Raw genomic sequence first — 22,543 nt, 5'->3', positions numbered from 1 at the left:
GAACAAACTCCACAACTAAAAGTAGAGAAGAGGCTGCATCAAAGAAGGTAGGTGTGAGTATTAAGTTAACTGGATGCAAAAGGAAAGATGGAACACAGTAAAAAGTATAAAGTCTTGATTTTTAATAAAACATGTCAAATAAAAAAAAGATGAATGCATAAATAAAATGTGGTATATAGAAACAGTGGAATATCATTTAGCCTTTAACAGGAAGGAGGAAATCCTGTCACATGCTACATTGATGAATATTAAGGACATTATACTGAGTGAAATATGCCAGTTAAAAGCGGCAAATGCTGTGTGATTCTACTTATATGAGAGACCTGGAATAGTCAGGTTATAGATGGAAAGTAGACTGGTGGTTCCCAGGGGAAGAGGGAATAAGGAGTTATTGTTTAACGGTTAGAATTTTAGTTGTGCAAGATGAAAAAAGTTCTGGAGATGGATGGTCGTGATGATTGTACCATGATGTGAATGTACTTAAAGCCACTGAACTGTACAGTGAGAAATGGTTAAAATGGTAAGTTTTATGTATATTTTGCCCCAATTAAAAAATAAAAGTAAAAACCAAACCCCAGAAAACACTAAGAATGGCAGTATGAAAACATCAGATATTACCATATGCACCAAAATTGTTGGGGGATCAAGATCCTAGAAAAAAAGAAATTGAGTCCTATACCTTGAATTTGAATTTTTGGGGCATTTTCAAATTTCAGGGCAGAGCAGAAAGTAGCTTAGAGCTAGTATCCTGACCATAAGGATAAAAAGCTAGTTCTGAGTAGAATGTAGAAAGGCAAAAGAGAAGTGGATCTCACCCTAACAATAAGAACAAGCCTCTAACATAGAAACTTACAAGTTTTCCAAAACCTATCAGAGAACTGAGAATCCAAAGATGAACAAAGGAAAAATTCAAAACAGATGAATGCTCCAGAAAAGAAAACCACAATGACTTTCACTTTTAGGGGCAAGTGGGGAGAGGGAACCAATCCAACTCAACAAAATTTTAATGTTTGCTTATGGATTTCTGCGATGTCTTAGAACTCCAGTCACAAAGCACATGAACATCAATCTGCCATTTGATACTAGCTGGTGACTGGATGTTTCACATCCAAAAGGTCCCTAATTGGAAGCTAGTATCTGCAGGACTTTTTTTTTTTTACTTCCCATCAAATGTCTCAGAGTGATCATTTTATTATAAGTTGGGGAGACAATTTCTGGAACCAAACAGGAAGCTCCATAACCAATATGAATGGTCTGAAGTACAGAGAGCCACCAGTTTTCCCCACTCTACCGAGTACATGGCAACAGCCCTCCATAAGCTGGGAGCAGAGCACCAGGCCAGGAAGAGACGTCTCCCAAAGGAAGTACAACGAATCTCATTAGGATAAAGAAAAATCCACACATAGAACACAGTAGAGTTAAGGTATCTTAAAAGTAGCTAGCCCGGAATGCAAATTTACTTTAGAGGTCTGACAAAAGGTGAATTTTCAGTAGTATCAGAAGACAATGAATGCTTTTCAATGTGGGTTTTTTTTTTTTTTTTAAAGATTTTATATATTTATTTGACAAGAGACAGCGAGAGAGGGAATACAAGCAGGGGGAGTGGGAGAGGGAAAAGCAGGCTTCCCGCCAAGCAGGGAGCCCGATACAGGGCTTGGTCCCAGGACCCTGGGATCATGAACTGAGCCGAAGGCAGACGCTTAACGACTGAGCCACCCAGGCGCCCCTTCAATGTTTTAAACTGTAAGAACTGTCAGCCAAGGATTCTATACACAGTGAAAAAGCTGTTTATATTTCAGATAAACCAAACTCAGAATTTTCCACCAGCAGACCCTCACTAAAACAAGTAAGCGAGCAGAATAAAAACAACATAAAGGATGTTTTCAAACAGAAGAAATTTATGCTAATACAACCTGAAAGATTCAAGAAGAAATAAAAAAAGATCACATCATTTGGCCAAAATGGCAATGAACAAACAAAAAATTATAGTATCTGCATAGAATAAACTTCTCCAAGAGTTGGTAGTGATAACTGCATTCAAAATTATTTCAAAAAACTAAAAGGCTCACTAGTCAGTTGTGCTGGCCAAACTGGCCAGTCAGAGATTAGTTACAGAGCATAAAGTGGGGAACATGTGGCACCCCTGAATGAATTCTGGATAAGGAGAATATCATGTAAAAGATACATGTTCAAGACTAAAGCAGTACTGTTGAATAGGTTAATTTTTTTGGAGCTTCCTCCTATATTATTTCTCCCTTTTTCCATAGTCTCTTTCTCCCTACCATCATGCCCAAAGACTATGATTTTTAGTTCACATAATGTCCACACTGAAAGTTTATGATATGGTAGTGAACGATTTCAAAAGCTGGGCTAGGGGTGCCTGGGTGGCTCAGTCGGTTAAGTGACTGCCTTCGGCTCAGGTCATGATCTTGGAGTCCCGGGATTGAGTCCCGCATCGGGCTCCCTGCTCGGCAGGGAGTCTGCTTCTCCCTCTGACCCTACCTCCTCTCATGCTCTCTCTCACTCTCTCTCTCTCAAATAAATAAAATCTTTAAAAAAAAAAAAAAAAAAAAAAAGCTGGGCTATAAGAATTTCAAAGACTATGTCAAGTGCTTATAAAAGGGCTGGGAAATTAAGTGCCAAATACACTCTTTTGTTTTAAACATTAAATTTTAAAATCAAAGAAATGGTTACCACAAAAGTCAGGATTCATTTTTCTCTGGGTAATGAATGGTGAGGAGGGGCACATGGGGCTTCAAAGATAGTAGTAGTTTTCATTTCTTAAGCCAGATAGGGGATACACCTGTGTTTCATCAATATTCCCTAAATTTTACATATACATTAAATACATTCCTTTGATTGCATAAGTATGATTTTTAAATAAAACTTAAATTCAATGTTTTCTTCAGCTTACAAGGTCCTACATATTCCAGCCCCTTCTACCTCTTTGATCTTCCCTCTTAGCTCATTCTCCCCTATGTCCGCTCTGTAGCTTCAGTGTCTTGAATACTGTTTCTGGAACATGCCTCAGGGTGTTTGTATTTGCTGTTCTTCATATCTAGAATGCTCTTCCCCCAGAATCCTACTTGGTTCCCTCTCTCATTTAACCAGGACTTTCCTCAAATATTAGCTTTTTAGAGTGGCATTCCCTAACCACCTTATTCTGTTCCTCACTTCTCTGTGTCACGCTGTCCTCCTAAACTGCCTCTGAGCACATATATCAGAAATATTACTCAAGGGGCACCTGGGTGGTTCAGTCGCTTAAGCATCTGCCTTCCACTCAGGTCATGATCCCAGGGTCCTGGGATTAAGCCCCATGTCAGGCTCCCTGCTCAGCGGGGAGTCTGCTTCTCCCTCTCCCTCTGCCACTGCCCCTGCTTGTGCACGGATGCGTGCTCTCTCAAATGAATAAATAATCTTTAAAAAAAAAAAAATTACTCAAATGCAGACACATATAAAAAATATATCACATTTGTTAGTATCTTCACCAATCTCTTCAGAAAAGTCTTTAACTATTAGAACACGTCAGCTTCACAGTGGAGGATACAAGTTTTCCAAAAATCTCTGTTTCACTTGAAAGCTCAACTTTCAACACTGGCAACAAATACTGAGAGTTCTTTTTCTTGAAGTGACAGGCTCACTTCCACCGTTTTTGAGAAAATGTTTGGTAAATACCCGTCCAAAGAACCAGTTTGTCTGCCAGTTGCTCTTTCAAGTAAAAATAGTATTCCATGAAAAGGTGGCTAGGTGAGCTCACGAATCAATCGCACAAGTGCCTTTTCTCTAGACAACCAACCATCATTCCTCAATATGTAGCAAAAGTACTGTAAGTCAACTTCCCATTTCCTCAGAGTCAATATTACAAAGTAATACGTATTCAAGGGTCAAGATTTAATAAATTAATTTTTACTGTTTCATCAAAGATACCCTTAAGTAAAGGTGGCAGTTTTTTATTGAGTACACTGCAGAGAAGTAGTCATTGGTATCACTGTCTCGATTCATGCCAAACAGGCAGCAACCTAGTCACCACTGCTCTTACACCATCAGTGTGCAAGGCAGTTTGCATCTTGGTATTACATTCTGACCTCACAGGCCCCTTATAAAGGTCTTGGGGATCCCAGGAATCTGCAGACTACACTTTGAAACTGCTGTGCTATTCAAACAGCATTTTCCCTTAAGGTGATTTTTAAATATTTCCACTTTTCATGTTTTATGTATGGGCTTTCATAAAACTCACTGAAAATAGACACACACACAAAAGGCTAAGGAAATGACTCACCTGATACTTGTTCATTTTCTGCTGCTCTTGGGAAAGGACAGAAACTATGAAGCCAGAACAGGGAAAGTTGGAAGACAGAAGTCTTAAAAGACCTTATCTTGCAGCTCAGGAATCACCTGTGAGAAATTTCCATATATTTTAGTAAAACATAAACACCTAGGAAAATATCCCTTTGAGCCATGAAGAGGAATAGGAGGACCATGATAAAGGAGTACCCACCTGTCCATTGGTGATTCTGATATAATCATGATGTATCTGGGAAAATTTTGAGTGAATCTAAACATTTCTTTCCTACTGGCCATTTAGTCCATCTAGTAAATGGACAAAAGAATTGAAAACCTTAAACACCCAAAAATAGGTTAGGCAAGGTGTATAATATATATCCAAGGTGTTTAATATATATCCAAAGTATGGCCCCCGATGCTGGCATTACAAATGATGTTGAAAAGAAATACTGATATGGAAGTGTTTAAGTCACATAACAATTTTCCCTATTAATATTATAAACCCCACAAAGTTAGAAAGTCTTCAAAGCCCTCAAAAATTAACATGTTTCCTCTCCCTAAATTGCAGTTTCTCCAGAATCACTTCTCCAAGAAACTTGTTTTGACTTAAACATGGTATAGTGGACGACGTGGAGACTTTTATTCTATGCTAGTCTCTCCTATTAACAAACTTAGTGACTTAGTTTCAGTGCTATTATTTAACATGAGAAGGAATTAGATCCTTTTTAACAACCTTTCCTGTACCATTTTGATTCTGTAAGTCTTCACTCATTGCCACAAATCCAGACAGTACCCTGGAATTCACTGTCCCCTTCAACCTTGGGCTGGGCCTTAGGGTAAAAGTTAATTAGGCCTTGAAGAATTTTGACATAAATTAATTTTTATTAATTAATTAAATTAATTAAATTTTGTTTCATCAAAGATACCCTTAAGTAAAGGTGGCAGTTTTTTATTGAGTACACTGCAGGGAAGTAGTCATTGGTATCACTGTCTTGATTCATGCCAAACAGGCAGCAACCTAGTCACCACTGCTCTTACACCATCAGTGTGCAAGGCAGTTTGCATCTTAGTATTAAGATGTTAATTTAAGATGTTAATTTAAGGTTTAGATTTGTGTGGCTGTCAGAAGATCTTCTGACAGCCACACAAATCTAAACCTTAAAATAACAATTTGACACCATAAATCCCAAAACGCTTTATGTAGGTAGCAAAAGGTAACTAAATGCCCCTTCCAGCTGGCATGATGCTTACAAAACTTAAGTCCAGACACACCTGCCAAACAGAGACATAACACTTTAACATGGAGCCCCGATGAAGTTCCAGTTTTCGTCTGTTAACAAAGTCTGTCCCATTTCCCCTCTTTAGAAACTAGCCTCTGGCCTGGAGAGGGTTCCCAGCTTCTCCAATAAGACTTAAAATTCAGGGCTCAACTTAACAGTTTCAGTTTACATGTTAGCAGCCCTCTGAGAATAGAAACAGGCTGGAAAATGCAAGAAGGGCCTTAATTAACCTTTTGACATAAGAGTTCTGAGAAAGCCTCAAGAATTTTTGGAAGTAGGGGCGCCTGGGTGGCTCAGTCAGTTGAGCGGCTGCCTTCGGCTCAGGTCATGATCCCAGGGTCCTGGGATCGAGCCCCGCGTCGGGCTCCCTGCTCAGTGGAGAGTCTGCTTCTCCCTCTCTCTCTGCCTACTTGTGCTCTCTCTCTCTCTGTCAAATAAATAAATAAAATCTTTAAAAAAAAAAAAAGAATTTTTGGAAGTAGAACTCTACGTGGTAAGGTTAGGTCTACCACACTCCACAGTTTTGCTCAGGGACAATTACGGTACTAAATACAACCGAAGACTGGATTTTATCGTGGGAAACAGCATGAACCAGAGTAAAACAATGAGAATTTACCTACCTTCCCCCGCTAGTGCTGAGTACACCCATTTATCGCTAAACCTCTAGTACTCGTGTTAGAATGGAGCTGATTAATACCGATTCAAAGGATGGTTATGATGATTATGATTAAATGAGCCAATAACGAAAACAGCAGCATACCTTGTAATAATAAAAGAAGCTCACCTTTATTGAGTCCTCATCATATTTTATATATACAGCCCTATTTAATACAGCAAACAACCCCAGTGGTTACTGGAATTATTTTACAGATGAGTGTCCGCGTCGTACCGAGGTTGTCCTGCTCGGTTCCTGGCGGGAGCGGGACGCGCGCAGGTCCCCCGGGCTTGACAGCGCTGCGGCGCCAGCAGCCACGCCAGCGCGGACGTGGCGGGCCTGGGGTCCACGTCACAAAAGCCGCCCCCCGCGTCCCTCCCCGCTCCACCCGCGCTCCAGGCCAACTCGGGCCGCCCGGCTCCGCAGGTCGAGAGCCAGGAAGGTGGACAACGGGCAATCCCCGCAAAGCCCCCTGCCTGACCCCCTCCCCAGTCCTCCTCGGAGGCCAGCTGGGAGCTCAGAGGGGGGCGGCGGCAGCTTCCAGGTTCTCCGACTCGGCGCAGCCGCGGAGACCCGGCTTCCCCCCCGCCGCCCTCCCGGCCTCGCACCCGCAGACAGGCCTCTGACACACCTGCAGGGCTCGGCCACCGCTCCCGGCCAGCGCAGGTTCCAGGCCCCGCCCTCTGTCGCACCGCGCAGACCTGGAGACTCCAGAGTGCTCTCCCGCCCTGGGGCGTGAGACAAGATGGCGACTATCAAAAGGAGGTGGGGTTGCGCATGCGCAAAAGGCCCTCGCGCCTCACTCTGGAACTACACTTCCCAGGAGCCTCCGCAGCATCTTCATTTTGGACAACGTATGATATTCGACCTCTTCCAGCCGCCTGAGTACTGATGGGATTTTCTGGAGGCTATCACTCACAGAGAGAGCTAATTTGAACTGGCAGCGCGCAATCTGGGGGCTTGAAAACAAAACTACCACTTGATAAAGAAAGTACTTGTTCCCCGGCCGCTCCCCTTGCTTGTGTGCGCTCTCTCTCTGACAAATAAATAATCTTTAAAAAAAAAAAAGTACTTGTAACTAAGTACAATAGTACATTCAAAGAATAATATCCTGTAACATCTGAATTAAAGCTTTCAAAATTATGCAAATGATAACCTGAAACTTGTAATAAAGATAAAATATGTATAGGCTAAAACAGAAGACTAGTGCCATACATACCACTGCCCAAAAGAAGAAAAAAAGTTTAATGTGAGTGCAGAGTCAGATTTTTACTCATTTTATGTTAATGGTATAAAATATTTTAATTCCTTTCACTAGGGAATATATATTACATATGTAGTGATTTCGTGGTCAGTAACGTCATGACATTAATTTACTCTTTCCCATGCCAACAAAAGAAATGAGTTTCCATTCAAAGTAATGACAAAAATATTAATTTTTTGGTAAGATTAATTTTAAAACATAAAATCCATATAGAGAAACCATACGTACATACGCACGTAGCTGGCGTTCAGGGGTGCAGGAACACCTGCCTGTGGGAGTCCCAAATAGAGCGAGTCCAGCCACTCACCGCTGACAAAAATGCAAAGAGAGAGGAGCCATGGTGAAACAGGAAAGGAATTTATTTCAGTGAGGCCAATACAAGGAAGACGGTGGACTAGCATCTCAAAGACGGTCTCCAAAGCGCTAAAAAATATTTTCAGGTTTATATAAGAAAAATGTGGGGCAAAAGACAGTGGGTACTACAGGTCCGCAGTGAAGGTTCAATGGAATCGTTGTCTCGGAGTCAAACATGGGTGAGGGCCTGAGGGCTCAGGCTAGTCCTTATTCCTTAAGGGGGTAGTGTCTGTTAGGGGTGAGATTCTTTACTCTCTTGGTCTTCCACCTGAGCCAAGAGACAAGCTGGAAAGAAGAAACCCACCAGAAAGTTTGAGATCAAAATGGAGGCAGCTGAAGTCCTCTTTCATATACACATACCAATTTTCTAGATGGGCGGTTGGAGAAATAATTAAAAATAAAGGGTCTTCTTAGAATTCTGCCCGAACAAGTGATTTCAGATTTTGGCCTGGGGAACCATGGATGTAGTTACTATTTATTGATGGAAGGATAGTTCACACATAGATATACAAGTATTTTTAGATAATAAATGTATCATTTTTATTTACTGTTATGTTTGTGTAGTACCTGCCTTATTCTCAAGAGAGTTTGTGGTGGTCACTCCCACAACTGATGGACACACACAAATATACAAGTCATACAGAAATAACCTCTTTCACAAAAATGCATACACACAGACTCACTGACACAATAAATACATTTACATAACCTGACTGGAAATAATGTCTATTTGAGCACTTACCTTGTGACAGACACTGTCATATCTTCATGAATACATACGTTTTATAGATAGCTCTGTTTTGTTACTGGCATATTTTTTTAAATTTCAGAATATATTTTGAATATCCCTTGTATGATTTAATATATTTCTATCACATTTAAAGGCTGCTGCTTGGGGCGCCTGGGTGGCTCAGTCGTTAAGCGTCTGCCTTTGGCTCAGGTCATGATCCCAGGGTCCTGGGATTGAGCCCCGCATCGGGCTCCCTGCTCCGTGGGGAGCCTGCTTCTCCCTCTCCCACTGCCCCCGCTTGTGTTCCTCTCTCTCTGTCAAATAAATAAATAAAATCTTAAAAAAAATAAATAAATAAAGACTGCTGCTTGTTATTGTACTTTGTGGATGAGCATATTTTACCCATAAATTCTTGAATACTCTTATTGACTCAACTAAACTGTGAAGGGAATTCTTTATATAAATCTTTGAATTATAGCATATAACCCAATAAGTGGAATTACTTGAGTGAAGTACTTGCTTATTTAAAATCTTTTAAGTATGCATATATTTTCTGGTTTAGTTAAACTATTGCTTACTTAATTTTGAAATATTCCTTTTCTTCAATTTTGAGACAAACTCTGCTTGGTAGAGAGATGTTATTTTCTTAATGTATTACTGTATTCCATTTTTTAACATTTTAATTAAATTCCCTATTCACAAGAACTGGTAACTGACAAATATCTTCCTTTTTATTAGTTTTGTGTCTAAAAGATACACCCAGTTCTTTTTACTTTTTCTTCTTTCATTGAAGTTTCTATTTTCAATCTTAGAATAATAAAGAAAAATGATCACCCATTTACCATTTTCTATACTGGACAAATTTCACATTTTGCCATATTTATCTTGTGTTTGCGAAAACATTTTAAAATAAATTAGATATATTTCACTCTTTAATACTTCAGTATGTATTTCCAAAACTAAGTACATTTTTTTTTTTTTTAAGATTTCATTTATTTATTTGAGACAGAGAGAATGAGAGAGAGCGAGCACATGAGAGGGGAGAGGGTCAGAGGGAGAAGCAACCTCCTTGCTGAGCAGGGAGCCCGATGCGGGACTCGATCCAGGGACTCCAGGATCATGACCTGAGCCGAAGGCAGTCGCTTAACCAACTGAGCCACCCAGGTGCCCCTAAGTACATTTTTTAATAGCGCATCTATAATCAAACTCCCATGATGTCCGCAAAAGTCTTTCAAAGAGTTGTTTTTTGTTTTTGTTTTTTGCCAAACCAGGATGCTCTAAAGGACCACAAATTACATTTAGTAGTTCTTACACGTAGGGCCTAACCTCCGGGGGTGGAGTAGGGGGCGGCCTCTGAAAACGCCAGAGAGAGCTACAGACCTTCCACAGCAACCACCTCCCTACTCTTTGAATAAGACAGGTTTATTTACATAGTTATTTAAACAAGTGGACGCGAAGGATTATGGTAGACGTAGTCTTGAGACTAGTTTGCTTACCCAGCAGAACTTGCGCCCCGGCCGCGGACAGTGCTGCGCACGCGCAGCTTCGCCATCTTCCTGGTCCCCCTCCTGCGCCAGCAGGTTTAGTGAAGCCCGAAATCCCGTTTCCAGATTTCCCAGTAACTCAAGGTCCTGGTTGCCCACCTTCCCAAGAGCAGAGGTTAGAGCGTGGGCCGGGAGGGAAACGGCGGTGACCCTCGGTGGGGAGGAGGCCCGGGACCCCGCAGCGGGAACCCCCACGGCGGGTGGGGGCTTCTGGGTGCGGACCAGCGGCTTGAGTTCCATTGGGTCCCCAGCTCTGAGCGAGTGGTCCTGTCCGTGCGCCCCAGGACGGGCCGCGTGCGCATGCGTGAGGGTGCGCTCTGGCTGCGTGGGGTGCCCCGTGACTTGGAGGCTGGCTTGGCTTTTAGCTGGGTAACAAGTGCCCTGTTCGTGGTCTCCTTTGTCTTTGTCCTCAGTGGCTCTAGTTTCTAGGGGATAGTAAGATTTGAGGTGCTGGGTGAGGGTTCCAATATGAATTTGTCCTCTAATCTTTTTTTTAAGATTTTATTTATTAGAGGGGCACCTGGGTGGCTCAGTTGGTTAAGCATCTGCCTTTGGCTCAGGTCATGATCCCAGAGTCAGGGGATCGAGCCCCGCATTGGGCTCCCTGCTCCGTGTGGAGCCTCCTTCTCCCTCTGCCTGCTGCTCCCCTTGTTTGTACTCTCTCTCTCTCTCTGTGTCAAATAAATAAATAAAATCTTTTTTAAAAAATAAGATTTTATTTATTAGAGAGAGGAGGAGCTGGGAGAGGGGCAGAGGGAGAAGTGGACTCCGCAGAGTGGGGAGCCTGACTAGGGGCTGGATCCCAGGTCCCTGAGATCATGACCTGAGCTGAAGTCAGACGCTTAACCAGCTGAGCCACCCAGGCGCCCCTGTCCTCTAATCTTATATCCTAATTTCCAAGGAACCTCTGGGCTCCTGTGAGATTATAAAGAGCTGCAACTTCAGAAACAGAAATCTCATCCTGAAGAGAACCCTAGGGACTTCTGATCCCTCTCCAGAGTTTTAGAATGGGGATAGTCCCAGAAAGGGATAGATCCTAGAACTGCAGAGCATAGCATGGCAATTCTTTATTTTCCTGTTGAGGTGCCACTGTAACCGAACTAACTTGAATTAGCTCCTTGGCGAGTCACAGACACAAACTATACCAGATCCAGTTGTCATGCAAAGGAAAATTTGCAGCAGATAAGAAAATCATGAGGAATAACTTACAAAGCCGTGATTCTCTGAGATGGTGGATGGGTTCCTTTTATTTAGGGAGGGGGTGAATATTTAGAAAGGGGATCTTGGTCATTGTATGTAGTGAAGGCATAAGGTTGTTTCTTAAGGAAACATGCCAGTACATACATACATTCTATGTTATGTTAGTGGTGCTTGTGCTCTTTGAACGGAGATTTTAGTATTGTAATGAGGTAAAAGTGGTAGTCATTCTAGAGGTCACTTCATGGTCCTACCTGCGCAGGTGAGAGTCAGGGGTTAAGCTCAAACTGGTCTGGGTGGTCTGGGCCTTGTCCTGGCAGTCGCTGTTGCTTGAGGGGTGATTTTGGTTTCCATTTGCCTGAGTTAAGAGAGAAGCTGTAAAGAAGAGGTTAAGGAAAAATGTGGGACAGAGGTCAGTGAGTACAAGCAGGTGGGCAGTAAAGGTCCAGTCTTGGGGTCTAGCAGGTGATAAATCCCTCCTCTAGTTTTATTCTGCTGCTCATTCTTGAGGGGCACAGGGCAGAGGTCCTCCTTCTGTAGTTCCTGCCGGACACGGATGTAGTCATCGAGATTGTTAGCCGAGCAGAATTTTCCCTCAGCCAGTTTTAGATAAGTCTGTGGGTCACTAGGTTTAACTCTAAGCTGCTCCTGTCTTTATGTTACTACCATCTGTAATTTTTGGGCTCCAGGCATTTGTATAGAATTGTATTAGTCAGTTAATGATGCAAAGTCTAAACAGCAGTCTAAGAGCAGTAGGATTATTAGTGGCCTCAGGACAGGGAGAAATCATGTAGTGTTGGTTAATGCTGTTTTAATAGCCTGCAGACCTCATCAGGGGATCTTCCTTTTTGGTTGAAAGTATGTAGCCAGGCTGCCTGGTTGAAGATTTTTTTAATATCTATTTCCACTTCACTTGAAGTATTAATCCAGGTACAGCATGAGCTGTTTGTTACTGCACATGCTCCTCCTTCTGGTAATAAGTAGTCCAGGGCTAATCATCATCTAGCGCTACGTTGGCTAAAGAGTTCAGGGAAATTTCTAAGTTTTTGAGGGCATTTCCTGTGTTTTTAGCTAAGGTTTCTATGACATCAGTTAGTTTCCTTGCAATGACTTTATAACCTATAAAACCTCCCTAAGAGGCATCTACTCCCGACAGCCAGTCCAACACCAACCAGAATTAGTTTTGAGGCTCTTTTTACCTAGTGGGAAGACTGAATATGGGGTTTTGGTGAAGCTAGCTCCATATTACCATTTTTCTCTCTTGAGGGAGGCTTCACTGTCCTCTTGAAATAATTAAGCCCGGGGCACCTGGGTGGCTCAGTCCCTTAAGCGGTGGACTCTTGACTTCAGCTCAGGTCATGATCTCAGGGTCGTGGGAGCAAGCCTCCTGTCGTGCTCGTGCTCAGTGAGGAGTCCGCTTGAGATTCTCTCCCTTTCCCTCTACCCCTCCTCCTTCTCACTCTCATGTTCTCTCTCCCTCTAAAATTAAATAGATAAAGTCTTCCCACTCAAAAGCAGATAGTACTTGGAATTTAGGATCTAGTGGGATGCAGAAAAAGGTATCCTTTCAATCTTACACCATGTAATATTTACTATTACTCGGTAGCTGGTCATAGAGTATAGGGATTGGGTATTACAGGTTGTATGTCTCCAGCAGCTTCATTAACAGCTCCGGGGCCTTGAACAAATCTGTATTCCTCACTTCCCAGCTTTTTAATAGGTAAAATTGGGGTGTTACATGGGGATCTGCATGACCTAATCAACCTGTTAATCACATTTAAGAGCTTGTTAATTACTGGGTGGATCCCTTGTATAGCATCTGGGGCCAGCAATCTATCTGTTTCAATTTTACTTTTACAAATGTGTTGTTAATGGCATGCCCCCACCTGCACTCACACCCAGACTTTCGGGTTGACTTGCCTTAAGATTTTTTGGGGGGGAGTTTCCTGTTTTAAATACGAGGATATGTTGTAATAATGACATAAATTCAGTTCCTTGGTATTTAGGGACTCGAATTGCTAATTTGTTGTGTTCTGAACTTACTGTGGGCCCCAATTTGTCTAAAATATCTCATCCTAAAAGAATATGGGGCATTCTGGCACATATCAAAAAGAGTGTTTTAACAGCTTTGATGCTATTTCACAAGTCAGAGGATCCAGAAACCTTTTGATGTCTCCTTTTCCTGAGATTCCTTTCATATTACAATTTTTGTTAGAAAGGCTACCCTTCTGGGTGTTGAGTACAGAGAAATTAACTCCAGTATCAAGTAAAATTTCAACTGGCTTCCCTCCTACTGCTGAGAGGTTACTCAGGCTTCTCTTGGGAGATGAGGATCTAATGGTCCAAGACCAATTGGGGAGCCCTGTGGCCCTGTCATATCTCATCTTCAGTTAGGGACAGCCGAAATGAGTCCTCTTTGCCCTTCTTCCTTCTGTTCCGGGAGCGGTTCGGGCAGTTCTGTTTCCAGTGCCTTTCCTGCTTACAGTGTGCACATTGATTGGATCCCAACTTTGTTGTTGGTCTCTTGGTCCCATGGAGGGGGCTCAGGGCACTCACCCATAGATGTCTTCTTTTCCTCTTCCAGGTTACTTCATGTAGGCTGGAGAGCTACCACCAAAAGAGCAGCTTGCCTTCTCATCTTCTGGTCTTCTCGTAGGTCCTCCATCATATCTGGTTATGGAACACCTTGAAAGCTAGTTCTGGAAGCTGAGCAGGGTTAGTATCGGGACTTATAGCCAATTCTGGAGTTTCCTTTGGATGTCTGGAGCAGTTTGAGATATGAAATAGGTTATTAAGGACCATTCAACTACCCTGAGCCTCAGGGTCCCAGTTTATATTTCGTCTTAGGGAGTTTTGTAGTCTTTCCGAAAAGGCTGATGGATTTTCATCTGTCCTTTGTTGAATCTCCCTTAATTTGGACCAGGAGATCTACCTGCCTCCTTCATAGCTTTTAAAAGAAGCCCTCAATAATGCCCTAAACTTTCTCTCTCATTGTGGGAGTTGGGATCCCCCTCAGAGTCAGCTCTTAGCGCTGCCTCCTCGTTTAGTCTCTGAAAACTTGATCCTGGCTGATATTCTTTATCAGCTTCCTGTCTGGCTTCTGCTCACACAGCAAACTTTTCTTCTACCATTAAGAGAGTGGTTAGCAAAGCATTCATAAAGGATTAGAGATTGGTGCTCATGAAGCTGGGGGAGCTGAGGCCTGAGTACCAGAGGAATAAGGCAAAGGCTTATTACGATTTAATGACTTGGAGGAGGAGATGGAGATGGGGACAAAGACTCCCTGACTCACCAGAGGGTACAGGACGCATTTTTAGGGTTTTCAATTCTACCTTTTTACAGATCCTACATTTTCTTTGCAGCCCTCGTTTTGATGTAATGCCATAAAGCACTGATCATATGGAATCTCTTCCCGTTTTCTTTCTCTTTTACAAAATAAGCTCAATTGTAGTGTTGTATTAAAATTTAAGGTCCCATTTTCTGGCCACTTCTCTTCATCCTCTAGAGTCTGTTATTGTGGCCAAGCTGTGTTACAGAAGAAAGTAGTCTGTTTTTGGGTTAAAGGAAAGTAGTCTAGCGCTTTCCATTTCTGGAGGTTACAGCCCAACGGAGGCTCTCCTTCAGGGTGGAATTGTCCCTCCCATAATCTGAGATTCTTTCTTAGGGTCTCCTCTTACCCTTCCTCAAGGTAACTTACAGTGTTAATGGTTATACACAACCTTACCCACAATATGTATGAGACTCGGTTGACTTAAAACCAGGCCCACAAGGAGAGTGGGTTAATGCTAAGGTGTCCAAGTGGGTCTGGGTAGTTGTGCCTTGAGGAGCAGTGGCCTGGTGCACAGGCTGCCTCTTCTAGCCTCTCAACGTCGAGGCAGTCCCAAAGGATTTACTTGGGGAATGGCTCAGGGAGAACCTGGTTTAGATTCAGTAACTCAAGGCACACTTCCCTTTTAAGAGGAAAAACAAACCTGGAACAGTGTCAGATGTCCCCAACAAACATTAACAGGTCAAACAGATAAGATGGAGATATCCTTCACCCTTGCTGATTCTAGACTAGTCTCATTTGGGCCACTTCCCAACTGCCGGGCCAAAGCATTCAGCCTCTGAATGGCCAGGTGTTATCCTTTGCCACCCAGGGATGTCTGACTCGACTATAATGAGCGTTCAATCCCCTGGAGTTCTGACTGGAGAGGCCCTGTTCTTAACCGACTGCCGAACTGCCAGGCTTTGTGAGACAACTCAAAGAAAATACTGTTACAGTCGTGCTGTAGGCTTGGCACCACTTACCCTTGTGGAGAGATTCTCAGCAAGAGGCTTGGAGTGGCCACAGTGTCTTCAAGGGGGCAGCAACACCAGTCCAGCAGCACAGACCCCAAGAAAGGAGAGCCCCTTCCAAGGATTCCACCCCCAGTCCTGGTTAATTGAATGGGTTAGCCCAGAAGGGCTGCCGCTGCTCACTGCTCCATCCTTTGGAAACCAGGTAACCAGAGGGCAGAACCTCGGAGGGACAGCAGTCCCATCTGGGTTGCCAAATTTGTGACCCAACTAACATGAGATTGCTCCTTGGTGTGTCCTAGAACCAAATCAGGTGGGATTGTTGCAGAAGCAAAATTTATTTGCAGCAAGTAAGGAGATTACGGGGAACCACTTCCAAAGCCCTGACTCTCCGAGCAAGGGTGGATGGTTCCTTTGTTTAGGTTTAGGGAAGCCTTGTCATCGTATGTAGAGGCAGGCATAAGGTCAGGCATATGTCTTAAGGAAACATGCTTATACATACAGTGTATGTTAGTAAATGAGACTTGTGTTCATTTTTGGGCGGAGATTTTAGTTTTACAATGAGGTAGAGGTAGTTGTTGGTCATTCCAGAGATTGCTCCGTGGTGTACCTGTGCAGGTGCGAGTCCGGAGGTTAAGTTCCAACTGGTCTGGGTGGTCCGGGCCGGCTGGAGGTTTTGTCAGGGCTGTTGCCTGAGGGGTGGTTTCAGTTTCCATTTGTCTGATTTAAGAGATAAGCTGGAAAGAAGAGCTAAAGGACAAATGGGGGACAGAGGTGGGTACAACCAGGTAGGCTGTGAAGGTCAGGTTTTGGGGTCTAGCTGGGTCCCCACCACATCAGACACCTTACTGCTATGTTTAACCCTTTCACATTTGATGTTACTGTTGACTTGGTTAGATTTATGCCCACCATTTTGCTATACTTTCCTTATATATCTCATGTCTTTTTTGTTCTTTTGTTTCTCCTTTACTGCCTTCTTTTGTATTAAGTGGATATCCTTTACATTTTCCTTTGATGAATTTTTAAATTATTTTAGACTTAAAGAATTATGGTCAATATAATGCAGAGATTCTGTCAAAAGCAATTATCCGGGTTCTAACAGGAGGCCTGGTGGCACCATCAACAAGGAAGTCACAGGCAGCGGTGGGGAAAGTCAGAGGCCTGAGCTGGCATCACTCCAAAACAAAGCCACAAGAAAGCTGGATCCAACCAGATAGGCCCACGAAGGTGGGTGCCATGACAGGAAACTCCAAATAAGGAAGGAAAAAAACCCTTGCTTCCAAGAAATCCCCGCCCCACATAATGAATATTCTACCCCCTAGTTAACAACTGTACATAAAAGAGAAACACAGACTCCCACCACCCACAGTTCTTGAGCATGCTTGCTCGCTCTCTCTTGTTCTCAAATCTTGAGAGTGTAGTTTCACTTTAATAATAAACTTCACCACTGTGTTGTGTCTGTCCTTGAATTCTTCCTCGTGATGAGACCAGGAACCATTGGGGACATTTTTGGGATGGGCCTGGTTGAGGCTCCAGGGCTCAGGGTCTCCCCAGTTCATCCAGTGACAACTCTGTAGATCCTACATTAATTTCCTCTATTTTTAACATCTTACATTAGTATGGTATGTTTGTCCCAATTAATGAACCAGTAAAGTGCATATGTTTTCATATTTCCTCAGTTTTTCTGTAATGTTCTTTTTTCTCTTCTGAGTTCCTTTCTAGGATCCTGCACTACATTTAGTAGCTGTCTGCTTAAGCTCCTCATGGCTGTGATCATATTCAAAACTCATGACTTCTAAGTAATTTTCTTCTTTTCACTCATTTCTGTGTTCTTGAGACTATCTATCATTATGGTAAAAATCCTATATAATGGTATGCTATTGCACATTTCTTCCCAGCTCTGTTCAGTGACATCATGTTGGTAGTCTGTAATTGGCCATGGCAGGAGTATTTATGCGTCTGAAATGGGCAACTAAAAGTCAGGGTTTTTTTGGGGGGGGTTTGTTTGGGTTTTTTGGTTTTTTTTTTTTTTTTTGACAGAGAGAGACACAGCGAGAGAGGGAACAGAAGCAGGGGGAGTGGGAGAGGGAGAAGCAGGCTTCCCGCTGCGCAGGGAGCCCGATGTGGGGCTCGATCCCAGAATTCTGGGATCATGACCTGAGCCGAAGGCAGACGCCCAACGACTGAGCCACCCAGGCGCCCCAAGGGTTTTTTGGGTTTTGTTTGGGTTTGCTTGTTTGAGAGGCTGTTATTAAGTATTTGAGTCTATTGGCACTACTTCTATGTGGCCATTCCCTCTCTTTTTAGGAACCAACAGGACATTGGCCCATAGAAAGGCATTTTACCCACCAGTATGCAGCGTATTTGTAGGCAGGTAAATCAAGGAGCTGGAAGGGAGGCAAGATCATTTATGACTCATCTCTCTTCTATTATTTCTCAGTTGTATCTTCACACATCTCCATGCTTTTTTAAGAACACCAGAAAATGAACAAACCCCAGGTGAGTTGTTTTTTTTTTAATTCCTATTTTGTTTTACATTAGTTCTTACGCATAAGATATAACCTTTAAAATATAAACGTAGAAATAGATAAATGTCAACTTTGTGGGAAATAAGGAGTAGCAGATTAGTAGCAGGGCTAAGGGGCTATGATGATGACCTTCAGGTACTTAATGTTGAAGTTGACCTTCAAGTACTTAATGTTGAAGTTGTCAATGCTGAGCTATACATCTGTCGCTGATAGCAATAGCAAACATTATTATAGGAAGTGCAGTGAAAAGGAGAATAACCCATAATGATTCTTAATGGTACACAAAGACTTCCCTAAAATTGTGGGGTGACATGTTCTACAAATGCGTCATTTAGGTTTAGTTCAGGGATGGTGGTGTTTAGGACTTCTATATTCTTTCCAGTTATCTTCTTCTATTAATTACTGAGAGAAATATTGAAGTGTCCAACTCTATTAATTTTTGTCTGTTTTTCCTTTCAGTCCTATCAGTTTTTACCTCCTATATTTTGAAGCTCCTTTGTTAGGTACATGTACATTTAGTTTTGTCTTGGAAAATTGACCATTTATCATTAATGTAATGTGCCTATTTATCTTCAGTAATATTTCCTATTATATAGTCTGTTTTGTCTGATATTAACGTAGCTACTCCAGCTTTCTTTGCATTATTGTTTGTGTTGTATTTCTTTATTTTTTTACTTTTAATTTATGTATTTTTGTAATTAAGGTCAGTTTCTTGTAGTTAGTATATAATTGGTCCTGTTTTTTAACCCAATCTGATAATCTTTCTATCTGGTTTGATTAGAACATTCATATTTAAAAATTGGTTGTCAATATAGTGGATTAAAATCTTGCATTTTGCTAGCTATTTTTTTATTTGTTCTCTTCTTTATTTCTTTTTATCTTTTTTTTCTTTGGAATTTGTTTTCTATTACTCCATTTTATCATTGCTACTGTCTTATTTTTTTTAAGATTTTATTTATTTGACAATGCCCGCGCACAAGCAGGAGGAGCGGCAGGCAGAGGGAGAGGTCGAAGCAGGCTCCCTGATGAGCTGAGCTCAACGTGGGGCTTGATCCCAGGACCCTGAGATCATGACCTGAGTCAAAGGCAGACGCTTAACCACCTGAGCCACCTAGGCGCTCCTTGACTTATTATTTATACCTCTTTTTTTTACTTTTAAAAAAGCCAAAGACTTATAATACCTGTTTTTAATTAATCAGAGCCTCCCTTCAGATATTAAACCACATGATGTTATAGTATAATGACCTTACATCAGTATATTCCCAATTATTCTTTCCTATTCTCTGTGCTATTGCACCATACATTTTACTTTAACATATGCTATGTGAACATGAGACAATACTACTATTTATGCTTTGGACAGTTGGCTATCCTTTAGAATAAGGATTGGCAACCTGCAGCCCATGGGTGAAATTCAGCTCCCTATCTGCTTTCACAAATTAAGTTTCCTGGGAAGACAGCCTCATGCTTTCTTCTATGTATTGTTTGGGGCTACCTTCACAATACAGTGTTTACTATCTAGTTCATTACAGAAAAAAATTTCCAACCTTTGCTTTAGAACACTTAAAAATTGGGGAGGGAGGAATTAACTTAAATTTTCCTTTTTTATTCCATTTCTATCACTCTTCATTTTTATGTGTAGATTCAAGTTTCACTGGTGCCATATTCCTTTAATATTTCTTTCTTTTTTTTCTTTTTTTTTAAGATTTTATTTTTTTATTTGTCAGAGAAAATGAGAGTGAGAGAGGCAGGCAGAGGGAGAAGCAGGCTCCCTGCTGAGCAAGGAGCCTGATACGGAACTTGAGCCTAAGGCAGATGACGCTTAACCAACTGAGCCACGCAGGCGTCCCTCCTTTAATATTTCTTGCAGAGTAGTTTGGCTGGTAAAGAATTCCTTAAATTTTTGTTTTTCTGGGAAGGTATTGTTTCTTCATTTAAAAAAAAAATTTTTTTATTTATATATTTGAGAGAGTGAGAGCACAAGCAGGGGGAAGGGCAGAGGGAGAGGAAGAAGCAGGCTCCCCACTGAGCAGGGAGCCAGACATGGAGCTTGATCCAGGACCCCAAGATCATGACCTGAGCCAAAAGCAGATGCTTAACTGACTGAGGCACCAAGGCGCCCCTATTCCTTCATTTTTGAAGATGTTTTTAATAAATAATTCTTGAAGTTATCTTGTGTGTGGGGGGGGTTGTTTTTGTTTTTTAGTTTTGGAAGTTTTTTTAACTTTTAATTGAAGTATTGTTGACATAATATTAAATTAGTTTTAGATGTAAAACATAGTGAGTTAACTATTATATAACATGAAATGCTTATCACTGTAAGTAAGTTACAGTATTTTTTACTGTATTTCTTTTTTTTAAAAGATTTTATTTATTTATTTGACAGAGAGAGAGACACAGCGAGAGAGGGAACACAAGCAGGGGGGAGTGGGAGAGGGAGAAGCAGGCTTCCCGCTGAGCAGGAGCCCAATGGGGGGGCTTGATCCCAGAATCCTGGGATCATGACCTGAGCCGAAGGCAGACGCTTAACGACTGAGCCACCCAGGCGCCCCTTGACTATATCTCTTATGCTGTACTTTTTCATCCTTGTGACTTATTTATGTTATAATTGGGAAGTTTGTACTTCTTAATCTCCTTCACTAATCTCTCCCACTCCCCCCTCCCCTGTACTCTTTGCAACCACCAGTTTGTTGTCTGTGTTTATGGGTCTGTTACTCTCTTTTTTGTTGTTATGAGTCTGTTTCTCTTTTGCTATTGTTTGCTCATTTGTTTTATTTTTTAGATTCTAAATGTAAGTGAAATATAAATGAAATCATATGGTATTTGTCTTTGTCTGGTTTCACTTAACATAATACCCTCTAGGTTCATCCATGTCACAAATGGCAAGCTCTAATTTTTCATGGCTGAATAATACTCCATTGTGTATGTATACTACATCTTTATCCGTTAATCTATCAGTGGACACTATTGCTGCTTCCATATCTGGGCTATTATAAATAAAAACAGGGGTGCATGTATCTTTTTGAATTCTTATTTTTGTTTTCTTTGTGTGAATACCCAGTAGAAGAATTACTGGGTCATATAGTTCTATTTTTAATTTTTTGAGGAACCTCCATACTGTTTTTCATAGTGGGGGCAACACTTACTTTCCCACCATTCTGCCCGCTTTTTAATTGGATTATTTGGGGGTTTTTTGATGTTTGTGTGAATGCTTTATATATTTTGGATATTAACCCCTTCTCAGACATGTCATTTGCAGATAGTTTCTCCCATTCATTAGGCTTCCTTTTCATCTTGTTGATGGTTTCCTTCATTGTGCAAAAGCTTTTCAGTTTGATGTATTCCTGTTTATTTTTGCTTTTGTTTCCCTAGCATGAAGAAACTGATCCAGAAAAGTATTGCAAAGGTTGATATCCAAGAGATTACTACCTGTATTTTCTTTTCAGAATTTTATGGTTTCAAGTTTTACATTTAGGTTTTTAATCTATTTTGAGATAATTTTTGTCTATAGTGTAAGAAAGTGGCCCAGTTTCATTCTTTTTTTTTTTTTTTTTAAAGATTTTATTTATTTATTTGAGACAGAGAGAATGAGAGAGAGAGCACATGAGAGGGGGGAGGGTCAGAGGGAGAAGCAGGCTCCCTGCCGAGCAGGGAGCCCGATGCGGGACTCGATCCAGGGACTCCAGGATCATGACCTGAGCCGAAGGCAGTCGCTTAACCAATTGAGCCACCCAGGCGCCCACCAGTTTCATTCTTAATGCATGTAGCTGTCCAGTTTTCCCAGCACCATTTATTGAAGAGAGTGTCTTTTCTCAATTGTATATTCTTGCCTCCACTGTCATAGATTAATTGGTGTTCTCTCTTCCTCTCTTTATATGTGCATAAAGACTCACAATTCTGTTCCATTGACCTATATATGTATTTTTGCAACAGTACCATACTGTTTTGATTATTGTAACTTTGTAGTATTTCTGGAAATTTAGGATTGTGATACCTCAAGCTTTGTTCTTCTTTCTCAGTATTGCTTTGGCTATTTGAGGCCTTTCGTGATTCCATACAAATTTTAGGATTTTTTTGTTCTAGTCTGTGAAAAACACTATTGGTATTTTGATAGGGATTGCAGATCTATAGGCTGCAATTTATAGATTGCTTTGTGTAGTATGGACATTTTAATTTTAACAATATTGCTTCCAATCTATAAGGATAATATATCTTTCAATTTATTTGTGTTGGCTTCAGTTTCTTTCATTAATATGTTAAATTTTTAGAATACAGGTCTTACACCTCTTAAGTTAAATTTATTCCTAGGTATTTTTTTTTTGGTGGGGTCTTTAGGTTTTTCTATATATAGTATGATGTTACTTGCAAATACAGTTTTACTTGCACCTTATCAATTCAGATGCCTTTTATTTCTTTTTCTTGTCTGATT

General features: G+C 41.4%; 2 protein-coding genes across 9 annotated transcripts in view; one reads left to right on the top strand and one right to left on the bottom strand.

The window, feature by feature from the left end:
* The window catches only part of ZNF25 (zinc finger protein 25), a 19,905-nt gene extending 9,705 nt beyond the window's left edge, over nt 1-10,200 (bottom strand). The window contains exons 1-2 of one of the 4 annotated variants that reach the window (XM_078077777.1): nt 10,064-10,200; nt 4,280-4,395 (exon numbers count right to left, since the gene is read on the bottom strand). In XM_078077777.1, the coding sequence (XP_077933903.1) occupies nt 4,280-4,294 (15 nt within the window). In that variant the 5' untranslated portion in view covers nt 4,295-4,395; nt 10,064-10,200. Of the gene's footprint in view, nt 1-4,279; nt 4,396-4,498; nt 5,375-6,348; nt 6,825-6,850; nt 6,977-10,063 lie in introns of those variants that run through there. The other 3 variants (XM_078077774.1, XM_078077776.1, XM_078077778.1) reach the window with 3 other exon arrangements.
* The window catches only part of LOC118527511 (uncharacterized), a 28,604-nt gene continuing 16,170 nt past the window's right edge, over nt 10,110-22,543 (top strand). For 2 of the 5 annotated variants that reach the window (XM_078077769.1, XM_036079362.2), the window contains exons 1-3: nt 10,120-10,226; nt 13,893-14,023; nt 18,027-18,085. In XM_078077769.1, coding sequence (XP_077933895.1) covers nt 18,071-18,085 — 15 coding nt within the window. In that variant the 5' untranslated portion in view covers nt 10,120-10,226; nt 13,893-14,023; nt 18,027-18,070. Of the gene's footprint in view, nt 10,227-13,892; nt 14,024-18,026; nt 18,086-22,543 lie in introns of those variants that run through there. The other 3 variants (XM_078077770.1, XM_078077768.1, XM_078077771.1) reach the window with 2 other exon arrangements.

This window comes from Halichoerus grypus, chromosome 7 (assembly GCF_964656455.1).
Source record: "Halichoerus grypus chromosome 7, mHalGry1.hap1.1, whole genome shotgun sequence".
NCBI lineage: Eukaryota > Metazoa > Chordata > Mammalia > Carnivora > Phocidae > Halichoerus > Halichoerus grypus.
The sequence above is the reverse complement of the archived record's forward strand: the minus strand, read 5'-3'. Positions and strand labels throughout refer to the sequence as shown.